General features: G+C 41.9%; 1 protein-coding gene across 12 annotated transcripts in view; it reads right to left on the bottom strand.

Moving 5' to 3' along the window:
* The window catches only part of PKP4 (plakophilin 4), a 195,082-nt gene that overhangs the window by 74,075 nt on the left and 94,648 nt on the right, over window positions 1-26,359 (bottom strand). For 6 of the 12 annotated variants that reach the window (XM_053259922.1, XM_053259940.1, XM_053259989.1 and 3 more), the window contains exons 4-7: window positions 25,043-25,077; window positions 5,401-5,532; window positions 5,103-5,317; window positions 1,516-2,071 (exon numbers count right to left, since the gene is read on the bottom strand). In XM_053259922.1, coding sequence (XP_053115897.1) covers window positions 1,516-2,071; window positions 5,103-5,317; window positions 5,401-5,532; window positions 25,043-25,077 — 938 coding nt within the window. Of the gene's footprint in view, window positions 1-1,515; window positions 2,072-5,102; window positions 5,318-5,400; window positions 5,533-18,815; window positions 18,873-25,042; window positions 25,078-26,359 lie in introns of all 12 variants that reach the window. The other 6 variants (XM_053259949.1, XM_053259960.1, XM_053260025.1 and 3 more) reach the window with 3 other exon arrangements.

The raw sequence follows: 26,359 nt of genomic DNA, 5'->3' as shown, positions 1-26,359 counted from the left end.
GCGATAGCTTTAAAAGTTCTTTTTAAAAAGACAAGCCCCGCCCCTAGGTGGCCATGCCCCCGCCCCCGCTTCCCCCCGAGTCCCTGTCCCAATTTCAGCCAACCCAATGTTGGCAACCCTAGTCACCAGGCAAGAGGAGTACCTGCCAGATTTGTTTGTTAACTGAATTTATAAAACAGCTTTTGTGGATTAGATCTCAGAATGGTCTTTTAGCTCTTAAAGGAGTCATGAACAAGTGACAATACAGTACACAGCTACTATTAATTTATAGGTTCTTCAATAAACAAAGCCTTTTACCTGAGCGCTGTTAATAAAGCCAAGCATATCTCTACAATTGAGCAAAGGTCTTAAAACATGAGCATCAGTTACGAAAAAAAGCATACCTTAGAGCAGGGGTGGGGAACCTTGGCCCTCCAGCTGTTGTTGAACTACAACTCCCATCATCCGCAGCCACAATTGTGGCTGGGGATGGTGGGAGTTGTAGTTCAACAACAGCTGGAGGGCCAAGGTTCCCCACCCCTGTCTTAGAGCCTTATTTACAATCAACCTTCAGACAAAAGCAGCAACTAAGTACAGATTTATGCAGATAGATATTGCACTCTTGACAAGTGGATGGCTGAAAGAGCCTCATTAGGACAGGCTTTCAAGCTGTCAGATGCATCTTGTTGAATATGTCTATCTTTATTTATAGGGCAGCACAACTTGAGCTAAAGTATATTTTTTGGACATGGAATGAAAAAAATGGACACAGACTAGTCAAAGTTAACCATTCCCATTGGATTTCAAAGCAAGGAAGTTAAGCACATGTTTAACCATTTCTCCAAAACCAATGGAGCTTAAAAGTGCTCAATTATGACTGGATTGTGACAAATATGGCAACTTTTGAAAAAGCCAATTACTACATTTTACTTAGGTACAATTGCAGTTCATACATGCACAAATTAAAAATGAACTTTTATTTGTATATGAAGCACACTATACAATAAAATTTATTTTTAATTAAAGTGTTTTGTATTTGTTAATGCTACGTCTAGGACTATTTTAAATTTTGGGAAAGTATTTTCATACTAGCTTTTTGTTTTGGTTATGTGGGGACTCAGGAACAGAGGGGAAGAATGCTCTAAATAAATGGTTAGTCACTGTTAGAGATAAGCTAAAGATATAGCTAAGCACAGATTAGTAACTTCATTTACCAACAAGAAGTGTAATCCAAACCTGTTGAGAATCAACTGGAATTTGTCTGATTAAGTAATTATTTAGCCAACTTGTTTCTTGCCTTTCCATTTCAAGGAAAACATTGGTCTTAGAAAGCAAAAATATTGAAGACAGGCATCTACATCAGCCATTTGTTAACTGATAGGAAAAAACAATTCTGGTAACTTATTGGAAAAACCGATTGTATTAAAATGGAAGTATTCTATACAGTGCAACATTTTACAGTAATGTCATAGAACAATTCATTACATTCACAGGTTCACTCAAAATTTGAAGTTGTGTCTTTACCTTTTTACTAACCTGTAAGGCTATCTGGGCGGGGTGGAACCATTCTTTCATAGATATCATACTGTTGTGCATATTGCTCAATGTCATGAATCGTTCTTTGTAACGTTGTTCCTAAATGTTGTGGAACTGCAGTCATCCCAGAATGCTTTGGTGATGAAGATCCAACTTGGGTTGGGGGTGGAGAGCCTACTCTTGTCTGCGTATCATTTAGAGTAAGAGGTGAGCCAACTCTGACCGAAGACTGGTACGGGGGAGTTCCTCCATTGGAACTGGTTGGTTGTCTAGACGTTACTGAACCAATTCGGCGCACTGCTATTGGAGAAACAGGTCTCTGTGTAGTAAATGGAGATGCTGCTCGTTGTACAGGTAAAGTTGTGGATGAAAATACATTAGAATTCAGAGATCGTGTCTCAGTAACAGATGGTGAACCATAGCCACTCCCTAGAGAAGTTCTAAGTGATCCCCTGGAAGGGGAAACTCCTGTGGTTACATATGAGGGAGACTGGGCTCTTGATGGAACAGAACCTACACGTCTCATGGCTCGGTTGGCAGCTATATTTGATGATGTCTTTTGAAAAGAAAAGAAAAGAAAAGAAAAGAAAAGAAAAGAAAGAATTAGTAGATGAGACCCGGTGACTGGGCAAAGTCATTTTGCACACACAAAACATATTTACAGCTCGTCCTGCCCCCCCCCCCCAGCATATTCTGGTGTAAAAATTAAGTGCATTCAGCTACTTTAAGTGACAAGATTGTTTATGAAAAATTTGGTTTCTGTAGGTAATTGGAATGTGTGACTTTATTTTACACAAACAAATATATTAACTCTACCATTATAAATTTTATTGACTAATTACCATATATGGTAAATTTGAATCATAGTAAATTTAAATGTGAGAAAGATCTTCTGCTTCTCTTGGGCATGATGTAATTTTTGAATTATTGATATGACTGAGTGTTTGAAAACAGTTCAGAACAAAAACAGTTAAAATCTGATGTTTACATTCAGAATTTCTTCTAAAAAAAATACAAAAACATTTCTAAAAAATTTCCTCCAGCACATTCTGCTGTAAAGGGTAGTTCATTGAGCTAGCACAAAATCTCGTATCTGTAGGTAATTGGGAAGTATAATTTTCTGTCACACAAACTCTTCAAAATATATAATAGATGATATAGAACATAATGATAAGAAATCTAAATAGGAAGCTCAACCCAAGAAAACCTTTCAGGTGAATTCTAAGAACTATCACCACCATTTTGTTTCTTGTAACATTTCAGGGTATATGCTCTATAAATGTAAAGAACTCAATCTAGACAAAGTGAAGCATTTGTAATTCCCACTGATTTCAATAGGAAGGATATGCTTAATGGCCTAACGAAACTAGAGAAATGTCCTATTTTTGTTTCTCAAATGTGTTACTAAAATCTTCGTCTTAGGAGTAAATTTCCCCTCCTCCTCTGATATAGGCTACTAGATTCAGAGACAGGGTGCCTATGAATACTAGTTGCAGGGGAGCAACATCAGCCTTGGGTCATCAACATCAGCCAAATTAGCCTTGGGTCTGATCTAGCAAAGCTCTTATCTTCTTATGATCTATTTCCCTCCTCTATTTAGTATTATTATTTTTTCTCCAAAAACCTAATCAGTATTTTTTTATTTGTAAATTGAATAAATGCCAATAAAAAAACCAATATTTTATTTGAAAATAAAGCATTTATGGCTGGTACTCAATTAAAAAACTCTTAGTTTTCAGATGAAGCATGCAGAAGTCACAGAAGGACTGATCATCCAAGAGGCATTTTCCTGAATGCACATTAGAAGGAGTAATGCTTTTTCTAAGATGCCACTTGTTGCTTGCATTTTTGTAGTACTTCTATGAAAAATAAATAATTGATGATCTGCCTTTTCTTCTTATAATAAATGAGTGCCCTTTATTAGTTTTTGCTATAAAAGTCATATAATTTAGGTAAAGGAGTTCCACATTAATTTGTTACTGAGGCAACTATATTTTTTATTGTGTAAATGATTTATTTGTGGTAAGTTAATACCATTTCTTGATTACTGTGTTTACTTCTTGTTCTTTACTTAATTCTTGAAAATAAATATAGTGACTAACATGTAGATTAATGCAGTGTTGGCACTATGGGAGAGGGGTGATGTTCGCCAAAGTCCCTTTCCCTCTGAAGTCCACTGTGCCTCCTGAAAGAATGTTCTAAGAATCACATGACCTTTAGGAACACGTTTCCAGGAAGCAGTATACTTCAGAAGGGAAGAGAGAATGGTGAAAATTGCCCTTCCATGGCACCAGCATTGCATTAATCTGGATGGTAGGCACTTGGTTATATCTTAAGGTTTTGTTCCAGGAATTGAAGAAATTTAATTCCCACAATGGGGAAGAATTTTTGCTGACAACCCTCTCCACCGCCCGCACTTTCTGTTGTAGCCTCCTATGCTGCATACCATTTTGTTTCAGAGAAGTCTCCCCATCCTCAGGGAAATATTTCTGAGGGGACAAAAAGACTGCAGAGGGAAGCGAGGACTTGCAAAAATTATTCCCCATCTTGCACAAATGGAAGGCTTTAAGATACAAACATTTTTGTATTGTGAACCCAGGGGGGAATTTTGTAGGAGTTTCGCCTACACACACACACACACACACACACACACACACACACACACACACACACACACACACAGTTCTTCCTTCATAATAAGAGGTAACTTGATGCTGGGAGGTACACATTTATTCCATCAAACCTCCCTCCCTGCTCTCCCTTTTGGGTTGGGAGACCGGCCGAAGGCTGGCCTCTCCCACCCTTTTCCTCTCTGGCAGCTTATCGGCTGTTTGGCCCTTCCTTCCTAATTGCTCTTACACAGAGCAGCTGGGCCAACTCTGCCTCAGAGTCACCTGGTGAGTTTGCCCCCAACTTAAAAAAAGGTGGGCAATGCCGGGGGCTCAGCTTCCAGTGCAGCTTGCTGGTAGGCAGGTTGCCAGCAGGCAGCTGCCAAAGCTGGCTGCCAAAGGGGGCTGGCCTTCAGGGTGAGACTGAGGACTGGGACTAGCATATTGTTTTGGACTCCTAAAAGGAAGGCTCCTGTTCATTACATTATTATTGTTGTTGCCTAGCAATTGGCTGGGCCTGATACAGGTATGTGTCTTGGGTTATGCAGAGATAGGGGGCGACTCTGGGGCTGCTATTCCAGTGGTGGTGTGGAATCGACAAAGATATGGATGGCACTGGTAGGTCAGCGAGCTGTTACAGGGAAAGGGAATTCAGAAATTTAATCGCTGTTTCCCCTTCCAGCAGACCCAGCACCTCTTTGACCTTGGAGAGCAGTACATCTCTAAAAGTTGCATTTGGTTTATTATTTAAATAATAAGTAAATAAAATAGTGCATTGGTTTTTAACTAAGAATCCTATGTACATTTACTTAGTAGTCTAATTTCTATTGAGTTCAGTGGGAGTTACTCCAAAGTAAATGTAATAGGACTGAAGTCTAAAAGTTGCATTTGGTTTTGGCAATACAAAAACAAAACTACATTCCAAGTTATTGAAACATTATGTCGAACTAAAACGTATTATGGCCGAGTTGCATATACCTGAACTAAAGCTTGTCCCTCAGCTCTTGAACTTCTCACCAAATGGTTATTATTGGCTCCAGTAAAGGAATGCTGCTGTCGTTTTTCTCCCTTTCCTAGGTTCTGGCTGTTATGGAAACTGCTTACTTCCTGGTACCCACTGTCAGAATAGGAATTCATCTGTGTTGAACTTCTAGAGTTACCCACTGATCCTGCAGATGTAACGCATAATAAGACTGAAATTATTACACAATTATGGGGGGGGAGGGGAGAAACTGAACTGATAAACTTCAGTTAATTTAAAATTTATATAACAGACCCTCACTTTCATGGAGTGATGTTTGCTCAGGTGAGTAGAGATTCCCTTGTTCTGGCTCTGTTCCAACATGATAAGAAGTAATATGAACACTCTCAGATGTTCTGAGTTTATTTACACCTGTGTTTGGCAAATCTGAAAGCAGAGTTTTGTTAGTTAAGGATAATATCTACATCTCTTTCTCTCCATACACACAGCATAATTTCAATGGGTCAGATATTAAATAGTACATGCAGAAAAAAGTTCTGACATGGGAACTTCTCCACCCTTTCCTCCCACATCAGTATCCTGTTGCATCTAAAATGCCACAAAAGGGGAGGAATGAGACATGAGGGACTATAGGGGAGGAGGGACTTTCTGGAAACTTCCTGGAGCCATGGCACTGCTGGTATGGACCTACTAAATTACTTTTAAAGGTGCCTCTCGCCGCCTCCTGGTGTCACCTTCACAGCCCTCTAACCACCAAACTGGTTCAAGCTGGTTTGACCAAACCAGTTTGTGAACCTGTGGTTCGGTCCAAATTCAGTCTGAACCACTAAAATTGGTCCGTGGACAGCCCTACTTCCAAGCATGCAAGAGAAGGTAATGGCCATTTTTCCCTTGGAATCCTCTCATGCATTATGGGACGCTGCTCAGTGGGGGGGAGATCTTGGCAGGCGAACCTTTTGGTGGGAAGCTGAAAAGCTCCTGCTGCATGTGTGGAATGTTGCATGCAGCACTTTTGGATCCCTGCCATAGCCTTCAAATACACTTAAGAAGTTTCTTGACTAAACACTAAAGGGGAAAATATATTCTATAAGAAGGGGGAAGGCATCTAAAAGTGTTGCTACTAGGACTGCCAATCAATTAGATACTTTAGTTTATTGATCAACTGCCTATTAACCACAATACATTTCAATACATTTGCATAATACCAACATTTCAAAGCAGGTGCTGTTTTACAGTACTGAATGAAGTGTAAGGTAATTTACAGTTTAATGAAGAAAAGTTGCTGCTCGCAGTTAGAAGGAAAAGCTTTTAATATTTTTTTTCTCAGTCTGCATTATAGTAACAAATCAGAGTCAAAATAGCTTTAAAAATGAACAGGTGTGCCTTTAACTTGAAGCCCCACTGATTAACATTTGTCCTCACAAATTAATCAACTACAGCTTTTAGTGTATTACTACGCCACTTATTAAACCAATTATAGTTTTCTTGCAGCATTAGTTGTGACTGAAATCCATGAGAACCAGTTCCCCAGAACAACACTGAATTTCTTTTAGTGATATTTATTTTCATCTGAGGAAGGACGCAAATATATAAGAATGACTTACAATTTTAGATTACTAAAGTAATTTAAAACATCACACACACACACACGTACGAATATAACCAAAAAGCCAGTGGGAAGAATCTGGGAAAAAAGCTTCCTAAGATCTAAACACAGAGAGAAAATTCTTATACTCAAAATAAGCTGTGGAAAGAAGTAATTAAGTAGTTGTGGTGTCAGAGCAATACTTTTAGATGTAAGCATTGAATTTGGAAAAGAAGAAAACATCTTTGTGTTAAGCAGGTGCTGTTTTCTTTTCAGCTTCTAAGCTCAACAGTACATATTTTCCTCAAGTAGCAACATTCTGAAGCAGCTAGTGAAGAACATATTGTCAGCTGTGATATTTATTCTTGTACTTTAAATATAAAACAAACAGACTTGATTCAAAGTCTCCTATAGCCTGAATGATGAGAGCATGGCAGAAAAGATGCTAGGAGGCATCACATTCATAATCGGGAACCGCTTCTTACATGAACATACATGTACGGTCATACAGTCATTTTTAAATCCTAGACAAGAACTTAATTCTAATTAACAGGTATATTCCAGAAGAAGGCTTATTAGAAAGTTTTAGGATGCACTGCATTTTCAGGAGAGACCATTCATTTAAAAAACAGAAACAGTGATTAAAAACCCCTCAAACCAAGTGTGTTGGTTATATCTGAAGAATATGGAAGTGAAATTTCTTCTGCTAGCCATGGATTAGAACAGGAGCTCGTCTTTTCTACAGTTGATAGTTGCAGTGAGAGAAGCTGATGTTAACACTCAGCCAGATCTCTTTAAACTAAAAGACCAGTTCCAGAAGTGAAGGGATAACACAGCGTAGACAGCATGCAGACTAAATTACTCCTGAGGAGTCCTACTGAAATTAAGTAGTCCTATAGAGTAACTTAGTCTGGATGCAAGCCACTGCTTATTAAAGCCTAATTCACAAGCTAGCTGAGGAGTGCTAGAGGAAGTAACTTCTGAAGCTCAGTCTGGAAGCCTTCCAGTTCTCAAATGAAGGCATTTGACAGCTTCTTCGCCAGGGAACCATGAACATAAATGAGAACAGAGCTTAAATGGATTAGAGTTTAGGGGTAGATTTTTATGTTTGTTTGCTATCTAGAGAGTTCCCTTAATTGTACAATGTTTGGTTAATTAGAACTTAAAAAGAAAAACACAAAGGTGGAAAATATCCCGTGTGTAACTAAGAATGCCAACAAGGGGTCAAGATGGTTGTATGAGGATATCATTTCTGTCTATAAAAACATCTTGAAGAGGAGCTGTGGAATTATGATTTTGACTTGAAAAGTTTGGCTACTATCGAAGAAAAGTACCTGCACAATTTACATCCTTTGATGGTATCTGTTTGATTTGCATCCCAGAGATCAGGGAAGGTAACAGCCATTTTATATAAGAAAAAACGTGTCCTTATCTCTAAAAAGTTCACAATCACAGGACTGCTTTATTGATCTCTCTCTCTATTTCTCTAAGACATACCCGTCACTAATCCCATGCGTGGCAGCTCTCACGAGAGTTCGCGAATGAGCTGTTGGGGGGGAGGGGAAGCAAACGGGCAAGAGAAAAGTGAGAGAAAGAGGCAGCAGGGAAAACGCTGAGGGCCAAGAATGAGGAGGGAGGGCCAAGAATGAGGGAGGGGGGATGAGAACAAGAGGCAAACTAGAGGGGCACATGTTCTGCACTAGGGCCAGCTAGCTTGTTATTTATTCAGTTTATATACTGTACCACCCTTCCTAAAGTGGCCCAGGGCGGTTTACAATAAAATAACACACATAAAAAATCAATTACAATCAGAAAACATTTAAACGAGATTAAAAAACTCATTCAAATTCAAACTAGGTATCATTAAAAGACAGACCTTCAAGGCTCTCCTGAAGGCCTTAAGACAGATAATCCTCTTATATGCACAGGGAGCATGTTCCACAACCTAGCAGTGACAACTGAGAAGACCTGATCTCAGTTGAACTGATGGCACCCGAAGACGGACCCCTCCTGATGATCTTAATGAGGAGTATGGATCTTGTAGAGAAAGGCACTCTATATGGTACTCCAGACCTAAGCCATTCAGGGTTTTAAAGGTAATAAGCATCACTTTGTACTTTGCCCTTCTTCTTTGAGAGTGTCAACGAGTGTGTGGATCAAGGTGATCCAGTTGACATAGTATACCTGGACTTCCAAAAAGCTTTTGACAAAGTTCCTCATCAAAGACTCCTGAGGAAACGCAGCAGTCATGGGATAAGGGGACAAGTACATGTGTGGATTGCTAACTAGTTGAAAGACAGGAAACAGAGGGTAGGTATAAATGGAGAGTTTTCACAATGGAGGGAAGTAAGAAGTGGGGTCCCCCAGGGATCTGTACTGGGACCGGTGCTTTTTAATTTATTCATAAATGATCTAGAAGCAGGGGTAAGCAGCGATGTGGCCAGATTTGCAGATGATACCAAACTCTTTTGGGTAGTGAAATCCAAAATGGATTGTGAGCAGCTCCAAAAGGATCTCTCCAAACTGGGGGAGTGGGTGACAAAATGGCAAATGCGGTTCAATGTTAGCAAGCACCCCAACTTCAAGTATATGCTGATGGGATCCGAGCTGTCGGTGACGGACCAGGAGAGGGATCTTGGGGTCGTGGTGGACAGCTCGTTGAAAGTGTCGACTCAATGTGCGGCAGCTATGAAAAAGGCCAATTCCATGCTAGGGATCACTAGGAAGGGGACTGAAAATAAAACGGCTAATATTATAATGCCCTTATACAAAACTATGGTGCAACCACACTTGGAGTAATGCGTACAATTCTGGTCACCACATCTTAAAAAGGACATTGTTGAACTGGAGAAGGTACAGAAGAGGGCAACCAAGATGATCAGGGGCCTAGAGCACCTTTCTTATGAGGCAAGACTACAACACCCGGGGCTTTTTAGTTTAGAAAAAAGACGACTGCGGGGAGACATGATAGAGGTCTATAAAATCATGCATGGTGTGGAGAAAGTGGAGAGAGAGAAATTCTTTCCCCTCTCACACAACACTAGAACCAGGGGTCACTCCATGAAATTGATTGCCAGGAGGTCTAGGACCAACAAACAGAAGTACTTTTTCACACAACGCGTGATCCACTTATGGAACTCTCTGCCACAGGATGTGGTGACAGCCAACAACCTGGATAGCTTTAAGAGGGGTTTGGATGACTTCATGGAGGAGAGGTCTATTAATGGCTACCAGTCCGAGGGCTGTGGGCCACCTCCAGCCTCAAAGGCAGGATGCCTCTGAGTACCAGTTGCAGGGGAGCAATGGCAGGAGAGAGGGCATGCCCTCAACTCCTGTCTGTTGCTTCCAGCGGCATCTGGTGGGCCACTGTGCGAAACAAGATGCTGGACTAGATGAGCCTTGGGCCTGATCCAGCAGGGCTGTTCCTATGTTCTTATGCCCGGAAACATATCAGCAGCCAGCACAACTGTTTAAGAACAGGCATAATGTGGTCTCTCCATGATACTCCAGAGACTAATCTGGCTGCCGCATGCTTTCCACAAATGTTTACTCAGTGTGCTCACCATATACTGCATGGTGGATTGGACACCACACCAAAGCACATCTCCACTGCATATTTAGAGACATGTAGCCCTCCTTCTGTATTTATGAGACACTTGCACTGGTGGGTGCTCTGCATCTAGAAAATGACAGGGTGAATTCCTTCCTGTTGGTACATCTTTGGCTTGTATGATCAGAACATTTAGTGCAAATTACTTGTCTCTAGAATTGTAAGAGTTTGAGCGAGACTAGTAAACAGGAATTTGGAGGAAAGTGCTCATTGCAACTGCACAAGACATTTTCCCTACCTGCTCCTCCTGCTATAGTCTCTGAGATCTTCCAAAATCCGTGAGTTCCCACACCACATTAAAGGGATCTGCAGGCCAATAGAGGAATCGTTGGAAACTAGGCAGAGACACCTTTCACCCTGTCTTCAGAGATTCTGCTTGTAGAAGCTGTCTACATCTGTTTTGGGGCAGGGTTCCATCCTACAGACCACCATTGCTAAGTTCCCTCAGCCCTTAGAAATTGCTTTAAAGGGGGTTCAGGATGCTGCAGCAGAGAGGAGTTCTGCTAATGCAGTTGTGCCAGCTGCAATGTGGATGCTACCCATTCAATAGCATTTGCTGGAAAGATCTGCCAAGCAAGGCTCTATGGGAGTCAATATGTTCACCCATGTTTAACTTCAGTATGAAATCACTGGTAAGATAATCAGGGGCTCTGGAATGAAGGGGTCATACCCAGACTATGTGTATGTTGTGTATGCCAAAAGACATTTCACATATGCAACTGGGGAGGAATAATTTTTGCCAACCCTCTCTTCTTTTTGCACCCCTCTGTGTCTACCAAATACACTCTCTCTCTCTCTACCGAGCATTTTTTGGGAGGCAGATGGCTGCTGAAAGAAGGGGGTTTGGCAAAAATTTACCCTCCCTTGTTGTGTCTGTGAAACATTTTTTTGGCACATACAGAGTTAGATTGAGAGTCCTGTGAAGACATGGAACTGTTTTCTTTTTCTTTTTTGTACTCAGAACGTTTTCACTTAAAAGTGGCATATAAACAACATTGGTCTAAATGTCAGTCAAGTATCACAACATGCTGATCACACTTCATATTTCATAAACTAAGTAGCTTAGAATTTGAGTTTCTTTCTTGGTACTAAACCGGTATTTGTAGGCAACAGTAAAATGGATGAGGCTGAAAAGGTAGAGGTTGAAGGAACTGCTATTATACCACTGGAACAGGATGGCAGGTAGGGGTGTGCATGGTCCGGAGTCCCCCCAGTCCGGCAGGGGGGGACTGTGACTTTAAGCAGGGTGGTGGTGGTAGTACTTATCCCCCCCCCCCGCCGCTCTTCCCCCTCCGGCGCTGGTCCGTTGAAAAATCTTCTTGGGGCGGCAGAGTTCCTCCCTGCCGCCCCTGCCCCCATCATTGTTAGTTAAAGCTTAAAAGAGACGAGTGCTAGCAGCGCGCATGTGCCCTGCGCGGTGCGCACTCGTTTCTGATGCTGCCGCGTGCATAAAAAATGAGCGTGCGCGCCACGCAGGGCACATGTTCACCGCTAGCGCTCGTCTCTTTTAAGCCTTAACTAACAACAACGGGGGCAGGAGCGGCAGGGAGGAACTCTGCCGCCCCAAGAAGATTTTTCAACGGATCAGCGTCGGAGGGGGAAGAGCGGCGGCGGGGGGGGGGGTTACTACCACCACCCTGCCCATCCAGACCGCCGGACCGGTCCGGCGGTCTTTCCCATGGGGCCGGACCAAAACCATACACACCACTAATGGCAGGCTCAGATTGTGTTGTCAGGGGTGCTGCTATTATTATTATTGTTATTTCTTGCTTACAGAGTCAGGTAGGTGTTATTGACTGGTTTGTTTTATCCAGACATCAGGTCCTTCCCAAGGACCTGGGATGGCTGAATTTTATTGTCAGTTGTTATAGATATCGCCGCAGAATATAGGCTGTTCCCAGTAAAGCTGCTTTTTGTAATTGGCTGATGGTGATTTCTGTGGTCCCTATGGTGTTGAGGTGCTCTTCAAGGTCTTTTGGAACTGCACCCAGGGCGCCAGTTACCACTGGGATTATTATTATTATTATTATTATTATTATTATTATTATTATTATTACTACTACTACTACTAACATTTATATCCCAGTCTTCCTCCAAGGAGCCCAGAGCAGTGTACTACATACTTAGGTTTTTTCTTACAACAGCCCTGTGAAGTAGGTTAGGCTGAGAGAGAAGTGACTGGCCCAGAGTCAGCCAGCAAGTATCATGGCTGAATGAGGATTTGAACTCGGGTCTCCCCGGTCCTAGTCCAGCACTCTAGCCACTACACCACGCTGGCTCTGTTAGGCATGGACCTGGGGACTCAGGTCTGTTTGCCAACTCTTCTAGAGGACCCCATGATTTCCCCCAAGGGAAAAAAGGTTCATTTTCATATTTCTTGAATGGCTTGGCCTAGAGTTTTGAAACTTGGCACAGATATAGGACATGTTATCAGGACTCTGTGTATTGATCTTGATGTGGATCAGTCTATTGATTTTTTTTAAAGCTTCAAACAAGTCAAAATCTTATAAGTGGAAGGGAAAGGAGAAGAAAAGTGGAGTGGTTTCTGAATAAAGCTTAGTTTTAAAAACACAAGATTGCTTTGTATTTAACAAGGGAAACAGCTATAAAACATTTGGCGATGAGATTTTGAACCAGCAATGTGTGTGAGCCTGCAAAGCTTATGAAGGTTCCTGCATCTTCATTTCACTGCATTACTGGACCTACATTCCTGAACTGCTGCATTCTACTATTGCTGTTGCTGCTTGTTTCTCCAGTTTCCTGACCTGCACAATCCCTGAAGGTACTTTTCCCTTATCATTCCTGGATTCTGTTGCTCACTGGATCCCATGGCAGCATGGCTCAGATCCCACCATCACCTTTTTTCTTGTCAACCCCAGGAGAACCTGCTTTCCCTGGAAACAATGAAGGTCCTACTTCTGCATTTACCTCCTCACTATACAGACCGCTGACTTTACTCTAGCAAAGCAGAAGGCTTCACTGCCTGGGCCCTGAAGGCCAAAGAAAATATATCCATTTGCTATTTCCTACCAACGTGGAAGGGGTTGCCAACCCTTATGAAACTACCCTTCAAGCCTTATATGATCATTTCAACCCTACTTTGAATGTGATTACTGAACGTTACAAGTTCTGTTCTAGATCCCAACTGCCTGGTGAATCTAGTGATCAATATGTCACAGCATTGCATGCCTTAAGTGTAACCTGTGAGTTTACACTGTGAGTTTCATTATTAATGAAATGATCAGGTATCAGAATATTATGAAAACAAACTGCTCAAAACTGTGTGAGAAACTGCTACTGGAGTGGAAACTTACCTTGGATAAAGTTATAGAGATGGCTAGGAGGGTGGAAAATGCTCTTCACTGTGCCAAATCGCTGTCTTTGGTAACCCAAAACCAACTTCCTGAAATTCAGGATGTTTAGTCTAAATCTTTACAATCCCAATCTTCTCATATGGCACTGCCCCAGAAAGTGGCAGCACAAGAAAGGAAGCGCTACTACTGCTACCAATGTGGAGACTCTGCCCACAAAGCCAATTTTGCTCATTGTTCTACACGGAAGGTCACTTGCAATAGGCGCAAAAAAAGGGAACACTTTGCTAAGGTTTGCAAGTCAGCTGTCCGCTCCATTACTGATTCACTATAAAAATGAGGCAGATGAACCACTGCCTGACAGCGTTTTGAGTGTGATAGACTCAGAGCCTGCTTCTCCACATTGTCCAGTTAAACTTAATGGCCATGAAGTGCAGATGCTGGCTGATTCTGGTTCTCTGTACACTATCATTTCCCTTCCATTTTACAAGGAACTCCTTACTACATCACATCTGCAGCCTTCAGACATCCACCTATCGGGATATGGAGGTTCCCCTATTGCCATAAATGGATACTTCACTGCTGTCCTGGAATACAAAGGATGTATTCAGAATTGAAATTGTGTGTCACAAAAAGGAGTCTCAATATGGGGCTGAAACCATCAGAAAGAACTATGGAGAATGTTAGAGCCAAATAGCATGGAACCTGTATTACAAATGATGGAGCATTCATATGATGATATGATTGATGATTTCTCAAACATGTTTGCTGATACTCCTGGCACTGCCATATATTTCAAACATAAAATTCAGATGATGACAAATACAATACCTGTATAACACAAAGTTAGGAATGCACCCATAGCGTTGTGCCCATCACTTAAAGAGGAGCTCTTAAGACTACAGCATGCTGACATCATAGAAGCATGATTCATCAGAACGGGTCTTTCCCATTGTATGGAAATCAAATGGCACACTTCGAATGTGCATAGATTTAAGAAATGTGAACTTCAATATGGTAGTAGAGTTCACCATTATCCAATGCCAATTAAATGCTGCTTACTCTGAAAGAGGCCTCAGAATTCACAACTTGAATTGTCTTCGGCCTATCATCAAATTCCTCTGCCCAAAAGTTCTTGCAAATACACAGCCTTCATTACCCCAGAGGTCCTTTTCAGTTCAAAAGACGGCCTTTTGGATTAGCCTCTGTAGCTTTGGAATTTCAAGGATTGATGCATGCAATTTTTGGGACTACGGATGGCATCACTTTCAGGTTGACATTTTAGTGTATGGCAAAACTATTGAGGAGCATGATGCTAAACTGACAGAAGTCTTTATTACTCTAAAGTTGTTAGACAATTTGCTTCAAATGTTGCTCCACTGAATCTTCTTTTTAAAAAGAATGTTGCATTTAACTGGGATACATGCTGCAAGGCTAGTTTTCAGACTATAAAATCAGCCATTGCTCACTTCTTTTGACACCAATAGGCACACTGTTGTAACCACTGACACTTCTGAATATGGTTTGGGTGCTGTCTTGACCCAGCAAAAAAGGCGACAGGGCATTTACAGTTGCCTTTGCTTCCAGAGTGCTTACTGCATTAGATAAGATGTATTCTGTCATTAAAAAATAAGCTCTAGCATGTTTCTGGGTGGTGAGTCCTGAAGCGTCAGGACTTACTTGTGGGGCAGAAAATCCACTTTGTGGTCAGGCTATAAACCCCTATCTGCTTTATTTACTATTTGGGATCAAGTCGAGCAATCCCAAGAACAGCCAAATGGATCACCAGACTTATGGACTTTGATTTCCAGGTGGAATATCTTCCACCTGGAAGATATTGTATTCAGAATACAACTGCAGATTGTTTATCCCACTTGCAGATGAAGAGGAGCTGAAAGAAGAACTGTAGTAGTAATTGTGCAAATAGCTTCATCTGCTCATGGAGTGATCATGTCTTCTGAGTACAAAGTGGCCCTCAGTGCTGATCAAGTGCTTACTGAACTTAAACCTTACATAACTAATTGATGGCCATGAAAAAACAAGGTACTGAACATCGTCAACGACACATGCACATTGTGAGTGATTTGTTCCTTCTCAGTGAGCTGGTGCTGAGGACTGATTGTTTGGTGGTGCCAACCTCCTTACAAGCAAAAGTGATCACAATTGCCCATGAAGGTCACCTAGGCATGAGCTTGACTAAAAAGCAAATCAGAGAAAGTTTTTGGTGACCAGGTATGGATGAACACATTGAAAATTTGATCAGGCACTATATGAGTTGTCCTGCATGTGAAATCAAAGAAGATGTTTACCACTCCCTTGACTCCAGTAGAGTATGCCTGTAGTCCTTGCTCTGGATATAATGGGACCTTTTGATAATCTGGAATGCGCTCTACATGTGACTTCCTTTGTACGTTGTCCGGAAACTATAATTAGTACAGAATGCGGCAGCCAGATTGGTCTCTGGGACAACACAAAGGGATCACATAACACTGGTTTTGAAAGAACTGCACTGGATGCCGATATGCTTCCGGGTGAAATACAAAGTGCTGGTTCTTACCTATAAAGCCCTTAACGGCTTAGGTCCAGGCTATTTAAGAGAGCTCCTCCTGTCATAAACTCAGCCACCTATATGATCTTCTGGAGAGGTCCGGTTACGGATGCCACTGGCTCGTTTGGTGGTGACTCATGACTGGGCTTTCTCTGTGGCTGCCCCAAGGCTTTGGAATATGCTCCCTGCTGAAATAAGAGCAACTCCTTCTCTGTTTGTTTTCAGGAAGAACCTAAAGACTCTCCTGTTTTTGCAGGCTTTTAATTATAATTAATTTTAATAATTTTAAAAAACGTGTTTTAATATCTATTTTCTTCTATTGTTTTTATTGTCATGTATTTTAATTTGTAACTTTTAAATATTTTAAATTTTGTACACTGCCTAGAGATGTATATATCAGGCAGTATAGAAATATGCTAAATAGATAAATACATAAAATAACCAACTCACAAACAATTTTTTTTAATAGTGATGGGGGATTATTATTCCAAGTGGCCAGAAGTTTCATTTGCTGACAACATTACCACAAACAAGGTGATATAGTTCATGGCTGCAATTTTTGTGAGAGAAGGTCTTCCAAAAGAACTAGTAACTGACAATGGGACACAGATTCCCTCCTTTGAAATGGAACAATATTTGCATAACCATGGGATAAAACACAAGACTATTTCCTTGTACCATCCTCAAAGGAATGGCTTAGCGGAAAGAATGAACAGATTAGAGAGAAAAAATTACAACTGGCTACTATGCAACAACAACTCTGGAAGGAGGCAATCCGTAAAACTATTTGCTATCGAACTTCTCCTACTATAGAAAAATCATCTTCTGAACTACTGAGAAGATGCAAAGCTACCACCAAACTTACCCCATGGAAACAACTGATACGGCCTTTTGTGCCATCTCACCCTGAGGATGCAGAGATTCATGATCGAGTAAGGGAGAAGCAACAAAAATATATACTGTATGTGGATCAGATTCATGATTGAGTAAGGGAGAAGTAACAAAAATATAAATTGTATGTGGACCAAAACAAATGATCGAAATCTGAGGAGATCCTGTCTTACTGGATGATGGAAATAAATGGAACAGTTTGAGACTTTCAAGCCTGCAGATTATGAGAAAAGAGGGAATGGTGTCTGATCTCAAGAAAGGAACTGAAGAGGAATTTGATATGCCTCCAGTTTTGACCTCATGGATGAGGCTGATGAAAGTGATGGACAATCCTCTGTACCAAAAAACAAATCATTAATAGCTCCTGTGCCAGAGACCCCAAGAATTAGGAGTGACAGGAAACCACCTGAGAAACATCAAGACTTTGTCACCAAATTTTAAATCATTTTAAATTTTAAATAAAGGGGAGGTATGTGCTGTATTCTCAGCCACTTAAATGGCGCAGCGGGGAAATGCTTGACTAACAAGCAGAAGGTTGCCAGTTCGAATCCCCACTGGTACTATATCGGGCAGCAGTGATATAGGAAGATGCTGAAAGGCATCATCTCATACTGTGCGAGAGGAGGCAATGGTAAACCCCTCTTGTATTCTATCAAAGAAAACCACAGGGCTCTGTGGGCGCCAGGAGTCAAATTGACTTGATGGCACACTTTACCTTATGTGTTGTATTCTATCTAGCATTATTTTATGTTTTGTTAATTTGAAGTTTGCCCCTATAGGGATCCTGTAGTGAGTGTGTATGTGTGTGTGGGGTGGGGTCTGGAGTCAGAAAGGAAAGGGAGGGAAAGGAGAAAGAGAGAAATTGAGTTGTTTCTGAATAAAGCTTAGTTAAACATAAAATGGCTTTGTATTTATGAGGGAAGCAGCTATAAAATAGACTGCTCCTGAACTGAATGCTATATTTAGAGGTTAATTGTCAGACTATTGCAATGCACATTATGCGAGGCTTCCCTTTGAAAATCAAGTTGAAAATTTTAGCTGGTGCAACATGTTGCTGCCTGCCTGCTGGAGGACAACCAATCTGCAATAGTTTGCTCAGAGCTGCACAACTTTGGTTGACTCCCATCAACCCCAGCCCAATGGGCAATAGTCAAGAGATTATGGGAGTTGTAGTCTCCCATTTGTTGTTGCAGGAGGGCCAAAGCTGTGCAGCCCTGAGTTAGCTGATGAAACTAACAAACAGAGCCAACTCTGCCTACTTGTTAGCTTCCTATTTAAATTCAAGGTGCTTTAAAGTCTGGGACCTGCATACGCATGGGACCATCTCATACAGTATTCCTTGCCAATTAAATTTGCCCTGAGTACTGTGCTCTGTGTCCCATCATTGCATGAGGTCACATCAATCTTAGCAAGCAGCAGAGCTTTTTCAGTGGAATCAGTGAGCAGCCTAGTGGAGGAGGTTTGCTTACATGTCTTTAATGGCCATTAGGCGATGCTTTTATTCAGAAAGGTTTTGTGAACTGAGGTCATTAATTGCTGATGTTTGGGGTGTATTTGCTTGTATTTTATTTTTTTTAAAGAATGTACTTAGGATATTTATACCATGCCTTTAATTTCCAGAATTCAAAAGGTGGCTTAAAAAAACCCAAACACACACACACACACACACACACACACACACACACACACACAGTGAGTGACCTTAAACATGGAATGATGCAGAATAAAATAGTTTAAATAAATTTTAAAATAAATGGTGTTCACCTTATGGACCTGCTGAAAAAATACTTGCCAACAAAGGCAGACCAAATAAAGGGATAGCTGCATTCAGGGAACAGAAGAAGAGAAAAGAAAAAGCAAAGATTAAAATCTAAGGCAAGAATTGAAAGTACTGTGTAACGAGTTCCAAAGAATTGTTCCAAGTATTTCTGAACTAGTTCCAGGTGAGTTTTCAACTTATGTTTCTTGGCCAAAAGCCTCCCACACCACATGGTAAGAGGCTTGTGAAACAGTTTTAAAAGTGGTTTGTGGTATGGCATTGCTGTTCTAAAGAGAGAAACAATTGGAACACCTACTTGGCATGCACAAGCCCTCAGGTATGCCTAATGTAGCTCTCTGTATGCTAGCCTAGTAATTAAACATTTTCAAATATTGGTTGGCTTATTCTTCTTAATATCCTACAGAAGAAAGGATCTTAGGGGAAAAGGTCAGCTCCGGTTTTTCCCTCATCAGGTTTAACAATGGCATCTACCTATCCTGTCATTCCCATGGGACACTTGGTTCTTTAAATGGCAATTCCAGCCTTTCCAGTGGCAAGCATAATGGCAGGACCTATGCCTGACTATCTACAGTATCTCCAAATATAAGTGGGTGCTGCTCTTAAAGATCTGCAAGGTGCTGATCTGCAGGGCTGCCTTAAACTCTGCACTAGGGATGTGCACTGAACTAGTTCGGAGATCCTGTATGGGCCTCCGAACTGGTTTGAAGAACTGGCGATTTCGCTGGTTCAAAGGCGGCAGGGCTACCACTTTAAGAGTGGGGGAGGGTGCACTTACCCCTCCCGCCGCTTCCCCCCCCCCCGCCAGCACCCTTTGTTTAGAAAGGTAATCAGGTGGCAGCATACCTCCCTGCTGCCCCGTTGCCCCTGTTGGCTGGAAGTCCCCAGCGTGTCTGCATGATCTGGGGACTTCCGGCCATATCCAGCCAACGGGGGCAACAGGGCGGCAGGGAGGTACACTGCCACCCTGATTAGCTTTCTAAACAAAGGATGCTGGAAGGGGAAAAGTGGCGGGAAGTGTAAGTGCACCCTCCCCTGCTCGCCGCCTTCGAACCAGTGGAACGGCCGTGGTTCAGTGCACATCCCTACGCAGCACTCTAGGAACTTCTAAGCTGAAAGAGTTATTAGCTTGATCTCTGCTTTGTGTTGCAGTACCAACCTTATAATGGCTAAAGCTGGTACTGTGACCCTTTATCCAAGTGACCCAGGGAACCAAGAGGGGCCTGGTTGGCTCTTGCTCCAATCTTGGGTATGTCGGACTGAGGAGTTGACATACCCAATCTTGGGTATGTCGGACTGAGGTTGGCTCTTGCTCCAATCTTGGGTATGTCTCAAACAGCAACACAGCCTGCCTTGTCTTGCCTCAACCCCCCGTATCTGACCATCAGACTATTCTTCTGCCTTCTGCCTCTGGTCCTTTGATCCTCATCTGCCTGATCTAGTGCTAGACTCCAGCCTGTCTTGACCATATTTACTGCCTCTGGCCCTTTCAATCCTCATCTGCTCTGGAATCTGGCCCCCACCCCAGCTTGCCTCAAAGCTTGGCCAAAGCCTGACAATCATAGATTTTCTTTATATTCTAGTAATAGTACACCACACAAAACTAGTCAGGTATATCACATTCTCAAAACAAACCATGTTTACATTATATATTGAACTGGCATAACAGTCTTATCCCTTGTACTACACAATACTGGATCTTTTTAAAGAAAATATTATAGCCCACCCATTTACAGCCCATCCTTCTTCCAAGGAACTTGAGGTGGTACACATGATGTCTTTCAACCTAATAAGCACCCTGTAAGGTCAGCTGAGGGAGAGAGCAACTAGCCAGTCATCCAGCGAGCTTGATGACTGAGCAGGGATTTGAATCCCTGGTCAATGTCCTAGCATGCAGAAGGACTCGGGTTCAATCCACAGCATCACTCATTCAAAGTGAAGAATGATCAGGGCTAGAAAGGTCAAAGTGTACCAGGGCTAGAAGAGAGCCTGGAGAACCACTGCCAATCAGAATGGACAATACTAGGTTAATGGACCAATGGTCTGACACTATAAGGCAGCTTTCTATGTTCTTCTGAGAGACTACTAATCCTTACCCATAAAAGCCTTGGGCGTGCGTCCGTGCCGCCCGTGTCTTTTTCGCCCGTTCTGGGCATGCGCAGAGATGGGCGGCCATGTTGGACCCGGCCGCCAGTGGGCGACTGGCCCCGATGGCGGCGGCTGCCGCCACGGGAGACCAGAAGGAGCAGAAGCGGCGGGCGGAGAGTGCGGCCGAGGCGGCGGCGGAGCCGCGGCCTCGGCCAAAGGAGTGCGGGCCAAGGAGGCGGTGGCCGTGGCGGGGCGACTGGCTCCGATGGCGGCGGCCGCCGCCACAAGAAACGGCGGGCGGAGAGAGCGCCCGAGGCGGCGGCGGAGGTGTCGGCCCAAGGAGTGCGCCCGAGGCGGGTGAGGCGGCAGCGGGAACCGCCCCCCCACTAGAGCCCGTTATTACAACGGGCTTACACATACTAGTAGGGGAATATAAGAACAAAAAAAGTCAAATGGGAGAATTTTCAGGTTGCCTGTGCACAGTTGGGACACTCTGTTAATATTTGATTAGAAAAGTTTGCTAATTTTTTTAAAAGGGAGGGGGAAAAGACAGAACATATTGAAAAAATGGAGAACATGCACACCCACATTTCTGAACACGCACAAAGAGATAAATGAAGATTTAATGTTGTATCCTAATTAGTGCTGAGTGTGCAATGGCACTAGCACAAGCATTTCCCTGCTCCTCCTCCCTACTGCAGCTCCCTGAGGCCCCCTGAAATCCACTCCCAAAAGTCAGGGGATCTATGGGAATGGCATGGGATGTGGCATGGAAAGCTGCAGTGGGAGGGGCATACTGTACCTGCAGAAGCCACAACTTCTACAAACTGAACATTTTTTGAGAAAGTTCACATAGTAAAGCACATGGAAGCAGAAAGAAACATTATGTAAATAGAACACAAAAAGAAGAGGTGAGAGAAATCCAGAATGTAAAAAAACCCCATGGCGGTCACATATATTGCCCCCATCTGCTCCCAAACGTGGGAGTTTAAGAGAAAGGCAATGATAAACACACAGGGTGACACCCTGACTTCATTTACAAGAAGTCCTATTGAAACTTAATAGTATTTTAGAGTAATTTCTTAGTAGTACTATTGACTCTTAACTAATTTAGTAAAGATGTTAGCCACAGTGTTCTGTTCAAGATAAGTCAAAGTATTTACAGTCCAAAGCAGTGTGTTATGAAGGTGTGTAGAAAACATATATATGAAAAAGAACCTGTTTCCAATTCAGTATAAATAAATATTTGAGATAGTACTATCAAAGTAATGATAAATTCAGAAATGCTGTACAGGACTGAGGATCCCTAAGGGAAGTGAGGTAGCTAGGTTCCATATAGCACAACCATAAATAAGTGTGAAAATGCCAAAACCAAAGAGAGAATGCTCACAGCTTGTATACGCATTAACACAGAGCAGGTACAAACAATCACCATTGCTCAGGCTCCCTCATCTGCTGCCTCTACACATCAGAACAGATCAGCAATTCCCACTTTCAATTTTAAGCTAACCACACAGCACTGAATGTCATCCAAACTCGGGAACTGTGATTAATTTTACCTATGGTTTGTTTAAACAAACCAGGATCAAACTGTAGCTTCAGATCCTAGACTAAGGGAAACTGTACTGGGATCAGGGCAGGGGAGAGAATAAAACAAAGGATGCAGCTGCCATGCAACTTCAATTAAATATATTTCAAATAATACATATGTCCATATGTCACAAAAATAAACTTTAAATACCTGATTCAATGTTTCACAAATTAGTCAATATAAAAAGCAACATTTTTTTAAAAAAAGAATGTAATTTATAGCAAAAAAGTTAAGTGAGATGTTACATAAATGTGCAATTTTTGCATACATTTGCAGTTGCTACTTAGATGTATAATCAGGCTTGATTACAGAGTGAAACTCTATATTACTCAGAGTTACCTTTTCAAAGGCTAGCATTTTACTTTGCTAACAAACCTTTTAAGAGGCAAAGGAAATTTCAGGAATCCACTACAAAAATGTTTCTCAGCAAATGACAAACTAGTCATAACATGTTAATGTACTGCTACAGGAGCACAATAGGAACATTAAGATACATCAGTCTGCTCCATCGCTTCTGAAGGTTGATGGCTGGCTCTAATCTAGCAATGTGATAGAAGTTCACCATTTGCTGTGTGAAGTGTTGGGGAACTAATGTCATGGTTTCCTTTTGTCCTCTGTGCTGTTAACAAATAAGCAAAACTGAGCCCCTGGTGGCACAGTGGTAAAACTGCCGCCCTGTAACCAGAAGGTTACAAGTTTGATCCTGACCAGGGGCTCAAGGTTGACTCAGCCTTCCATCCTTCCGAGGTCGGTAAAATGAGTACCCAGAATGTTGGGGGCAATATGCTAAATCATTGTAAACCACTTAGAGAGCTCTGGCTATAAAGCGGTATATAAATGTAAGTGCTATTGCTATTGCTATTGCTAAAACTGGTTGCCTCTATATAGCTTCTGTAGACTTCAGATCAAGATACTACCTGTGCTTGAGTGCTACAATGCAATGTCTACAGAAACCAATTATCCTTTACCTATAGTAGCAAGGAGCTGGCTAGAATTATTGCATTTACTATGTAGAACAACAAGGTAATGTAGCCAGAGTTATTAATTATCATGTTACAACAGTGTTTTCTAAACTTCCTATCCTTAGGGAACCGTTTCCACACTGATTGCTGATGTGTCGCTGCATGTTTCAGAAAGATTACGGGGCACATTCTAGGACATACTTTCAGGTTTTGATTTTTTTTAAAAATTAAGAAGGGAAATGAATTACAGCATTATAGGAACAGAAACAAATCCAATAGTAAGAGAACTAAATCCAAGCTTTCCACACGATAGCATATATTTGAATGTGAAATAAATGGCAACCATCTGTCTATACAGCTTATTTGTCCATGTCTCTTGCAACCACTCTACCATCCAACTGTACTACTTCCATAGCTTTTCACAACCATCTCTTCATAGTTGGAACTGATGCCACTGGAAGATGGCATCAGCTCAAACACACATTCAGTTTGTGACGGGTGCTAGCTAGGGGTGTGCACGGACTGGTCCGGGGCCATGCAAGAGGCCTCCGGTCCGGTCTGGCGGGGGGGGAGTGTGGCTTTAAGGGTGGGGGGGTGGTACTTCCCCCCCCCGCCGCTCTTCCCCCTCCGGCGCTGGACTTTTCTAAAACGTTTTTGGGGTGGCAGAGTTCCTCCCTGCCGCCCCTGCCCCCACCATATGCATGCTGCATATGCCGGAGCACGTGCCAGCGACGGGCACACGCGTGCCGCGATGGGCACATGCGTGGCGCCATCTTTTACTACTTGTAAAATCGGGAGACAATGACAGGGGCAGGGGCGGCAGGGAGGAACTCTGCCGCCCCAAAAAGTTTTAGAAAAGTCCAGTGCCGGAGGGGGAAGAGCGGTGGTGGGGGAGTACTACCCCCCCCGCCCTTAAAGCCACACTCCCCCCAGTGCCGGACCATGCCTCCGTGGTTCCGTGCACATCCCGAGTGCTAGCCAAGCTTTTGGGGTCCAGCTGTCACCACACCTAAGAAACAATGCACATTATGCACATTGCAAAAGAAAATCAGTATTGGCATACATGCTTTTTTCATGCTGTTCACCTATTATTGATAATCTAGGAAGACGATTTAAAAGTCACTGTAATAAAACATACTACAAACAGAAACTTTAAATCACCACAACATACTATTTGTAGCCAAACACATGAAGAATCTTATTTGCTTTAATAGGTGCAGGAAGAAAAATGTTCAGAATAGCGTCATATACCTCTAAAATCATTGTGTGCAATGCCATGCACACAGTGAAACAGACACTTGTACATTCACATCACATGTGATATAAATACAGTATGTACAGCTTTTTCCTACACAGAAAAAGCCCCTTGCATATCAACAATTCTGGACACATTAGCAACTGTGACCACTTGAAGAACATATATGCTGAAAATAAATCTGTGAAAGTTAGTCTTGCAAAGATGTTAGCCTTGCAAATAAATATGCCCTTAAAGATTTAAGTTACGAGAGAAATTGAGAAAAAAAAATCTTGGGACATTTTTAGAAGCTACACAATGCATATAAGACAACTGTACCTGAAGATCTCCAAGGAAATGATTTCTCAGTAGAGCTAAAGCAAAGGAAACAAAAAACAAGAGAAAACATAATTCCTTTTAGAATTTTGCCTTTCATTTTATAAGCATACAGAGTATTATCACTACCTGCACATAAAAATATCCTCATAAGGATCCATAGAGCCATTTCTCTCCTCCACCTCTCAAAACAGGGCACATAAAAATGTTCTGGGGAGTAGAAGATCTGCGTGAGCTTCTTATATACTCAGCCCATCCTACCCTTTCACTCAGTCAAATTAGGATCAAGATATAGGGGTGGGCTAAATACATAGGCTTCCTATTCCCCATGATAGCACACTGAAATGTTAGCTTCACATCCTGGTTTGTTCGTAAACCCTGATTAGGAAAAGCCAGGATTTGTTGCATTTAGACATCAGAGCCAATCCTGGTTTGGTGTAAACCAGCGTAAAAAAAATTAAAACTTCAGAGGTTTTAGAAAGTAATAGAAAACCATGATAAAACCATGCCATATGATGTCGGAACTGGGTTAGTATTAGGGAGATAATAACAGATACGAATATGGCAAATATTTATATACTGCTTTTCAACAGATACAGCCCTCATTGGGCTAAGATCCAGCACTTCTAAGTCTACTGATTTCAACTACAGTGTGAAGCTGGAAGGCACTAATATTTTCTGCCAGCTATTTAAAAAAACAACACACCAAACAGTATTCCGTCCCCTCTTCAGGTTGACTAACAAAAATTATGTGAAATGAAGTATTTTACTTAATTAATGTGATTCATTAATGTAAAATTGTTTGACCCTTCACAGTATGAGCTCATTACTACTCTTACACCTTAATTTCTTCCATTTCAAACTCACTTTCTTTCCAATACCACTATATATAGAAGAAAGAACAGATTAACATACAGAGATGAAATATTCACATTGAAATGTTTAGAAAGAATGTCAAAATAAAATTATAGGGAAAACCACTTAAACTTATATATTGAAATTATTTTACAGACTGCCAGTAAGTGAAAAGATTTTATAACTACACTTCACACTACCATACATAAACACATGAAAAATATGCTACTTATTTGAATTTGAGCTGCGTCCCTTTCTAGAGAAGGCAGATCTGGCTACGGTTACCCATGCCTTAGTCACGTCGCGGCTGGATTACTGTAACGCGCTCTACGTGGGGCTGCCCTTGAAGAATATCCGGAAACTGCAGCTAGTGCAAAATGCGGCAGCGAGGGTTTTATCCGGAGCTGCCTGTTGGGAACACATCACCCCCATTTTGAAAGAGTTGCACTGGTTGCCGGTTCGTTT

The sequence above is a fragment of the Hemicordylus capensis genome, chromosome 1 (assembly GCF_027244095.1).
Source record: "Hemicordylus capensis ecotype Gifberg chromosome 1, rHemCap1.1.pri, whole genome shotgun sequence".
NCBI lineage: Eukaryota > Metazoa > Chordata > Lepidosauria > Squamata > Cordylidae > Hemicordylus > Hemicordylus capensis.
Note: the sequence above shows the minus strand (reverse complement) of the source record. Positions and strands in the feature narration are given on the sequence as shown.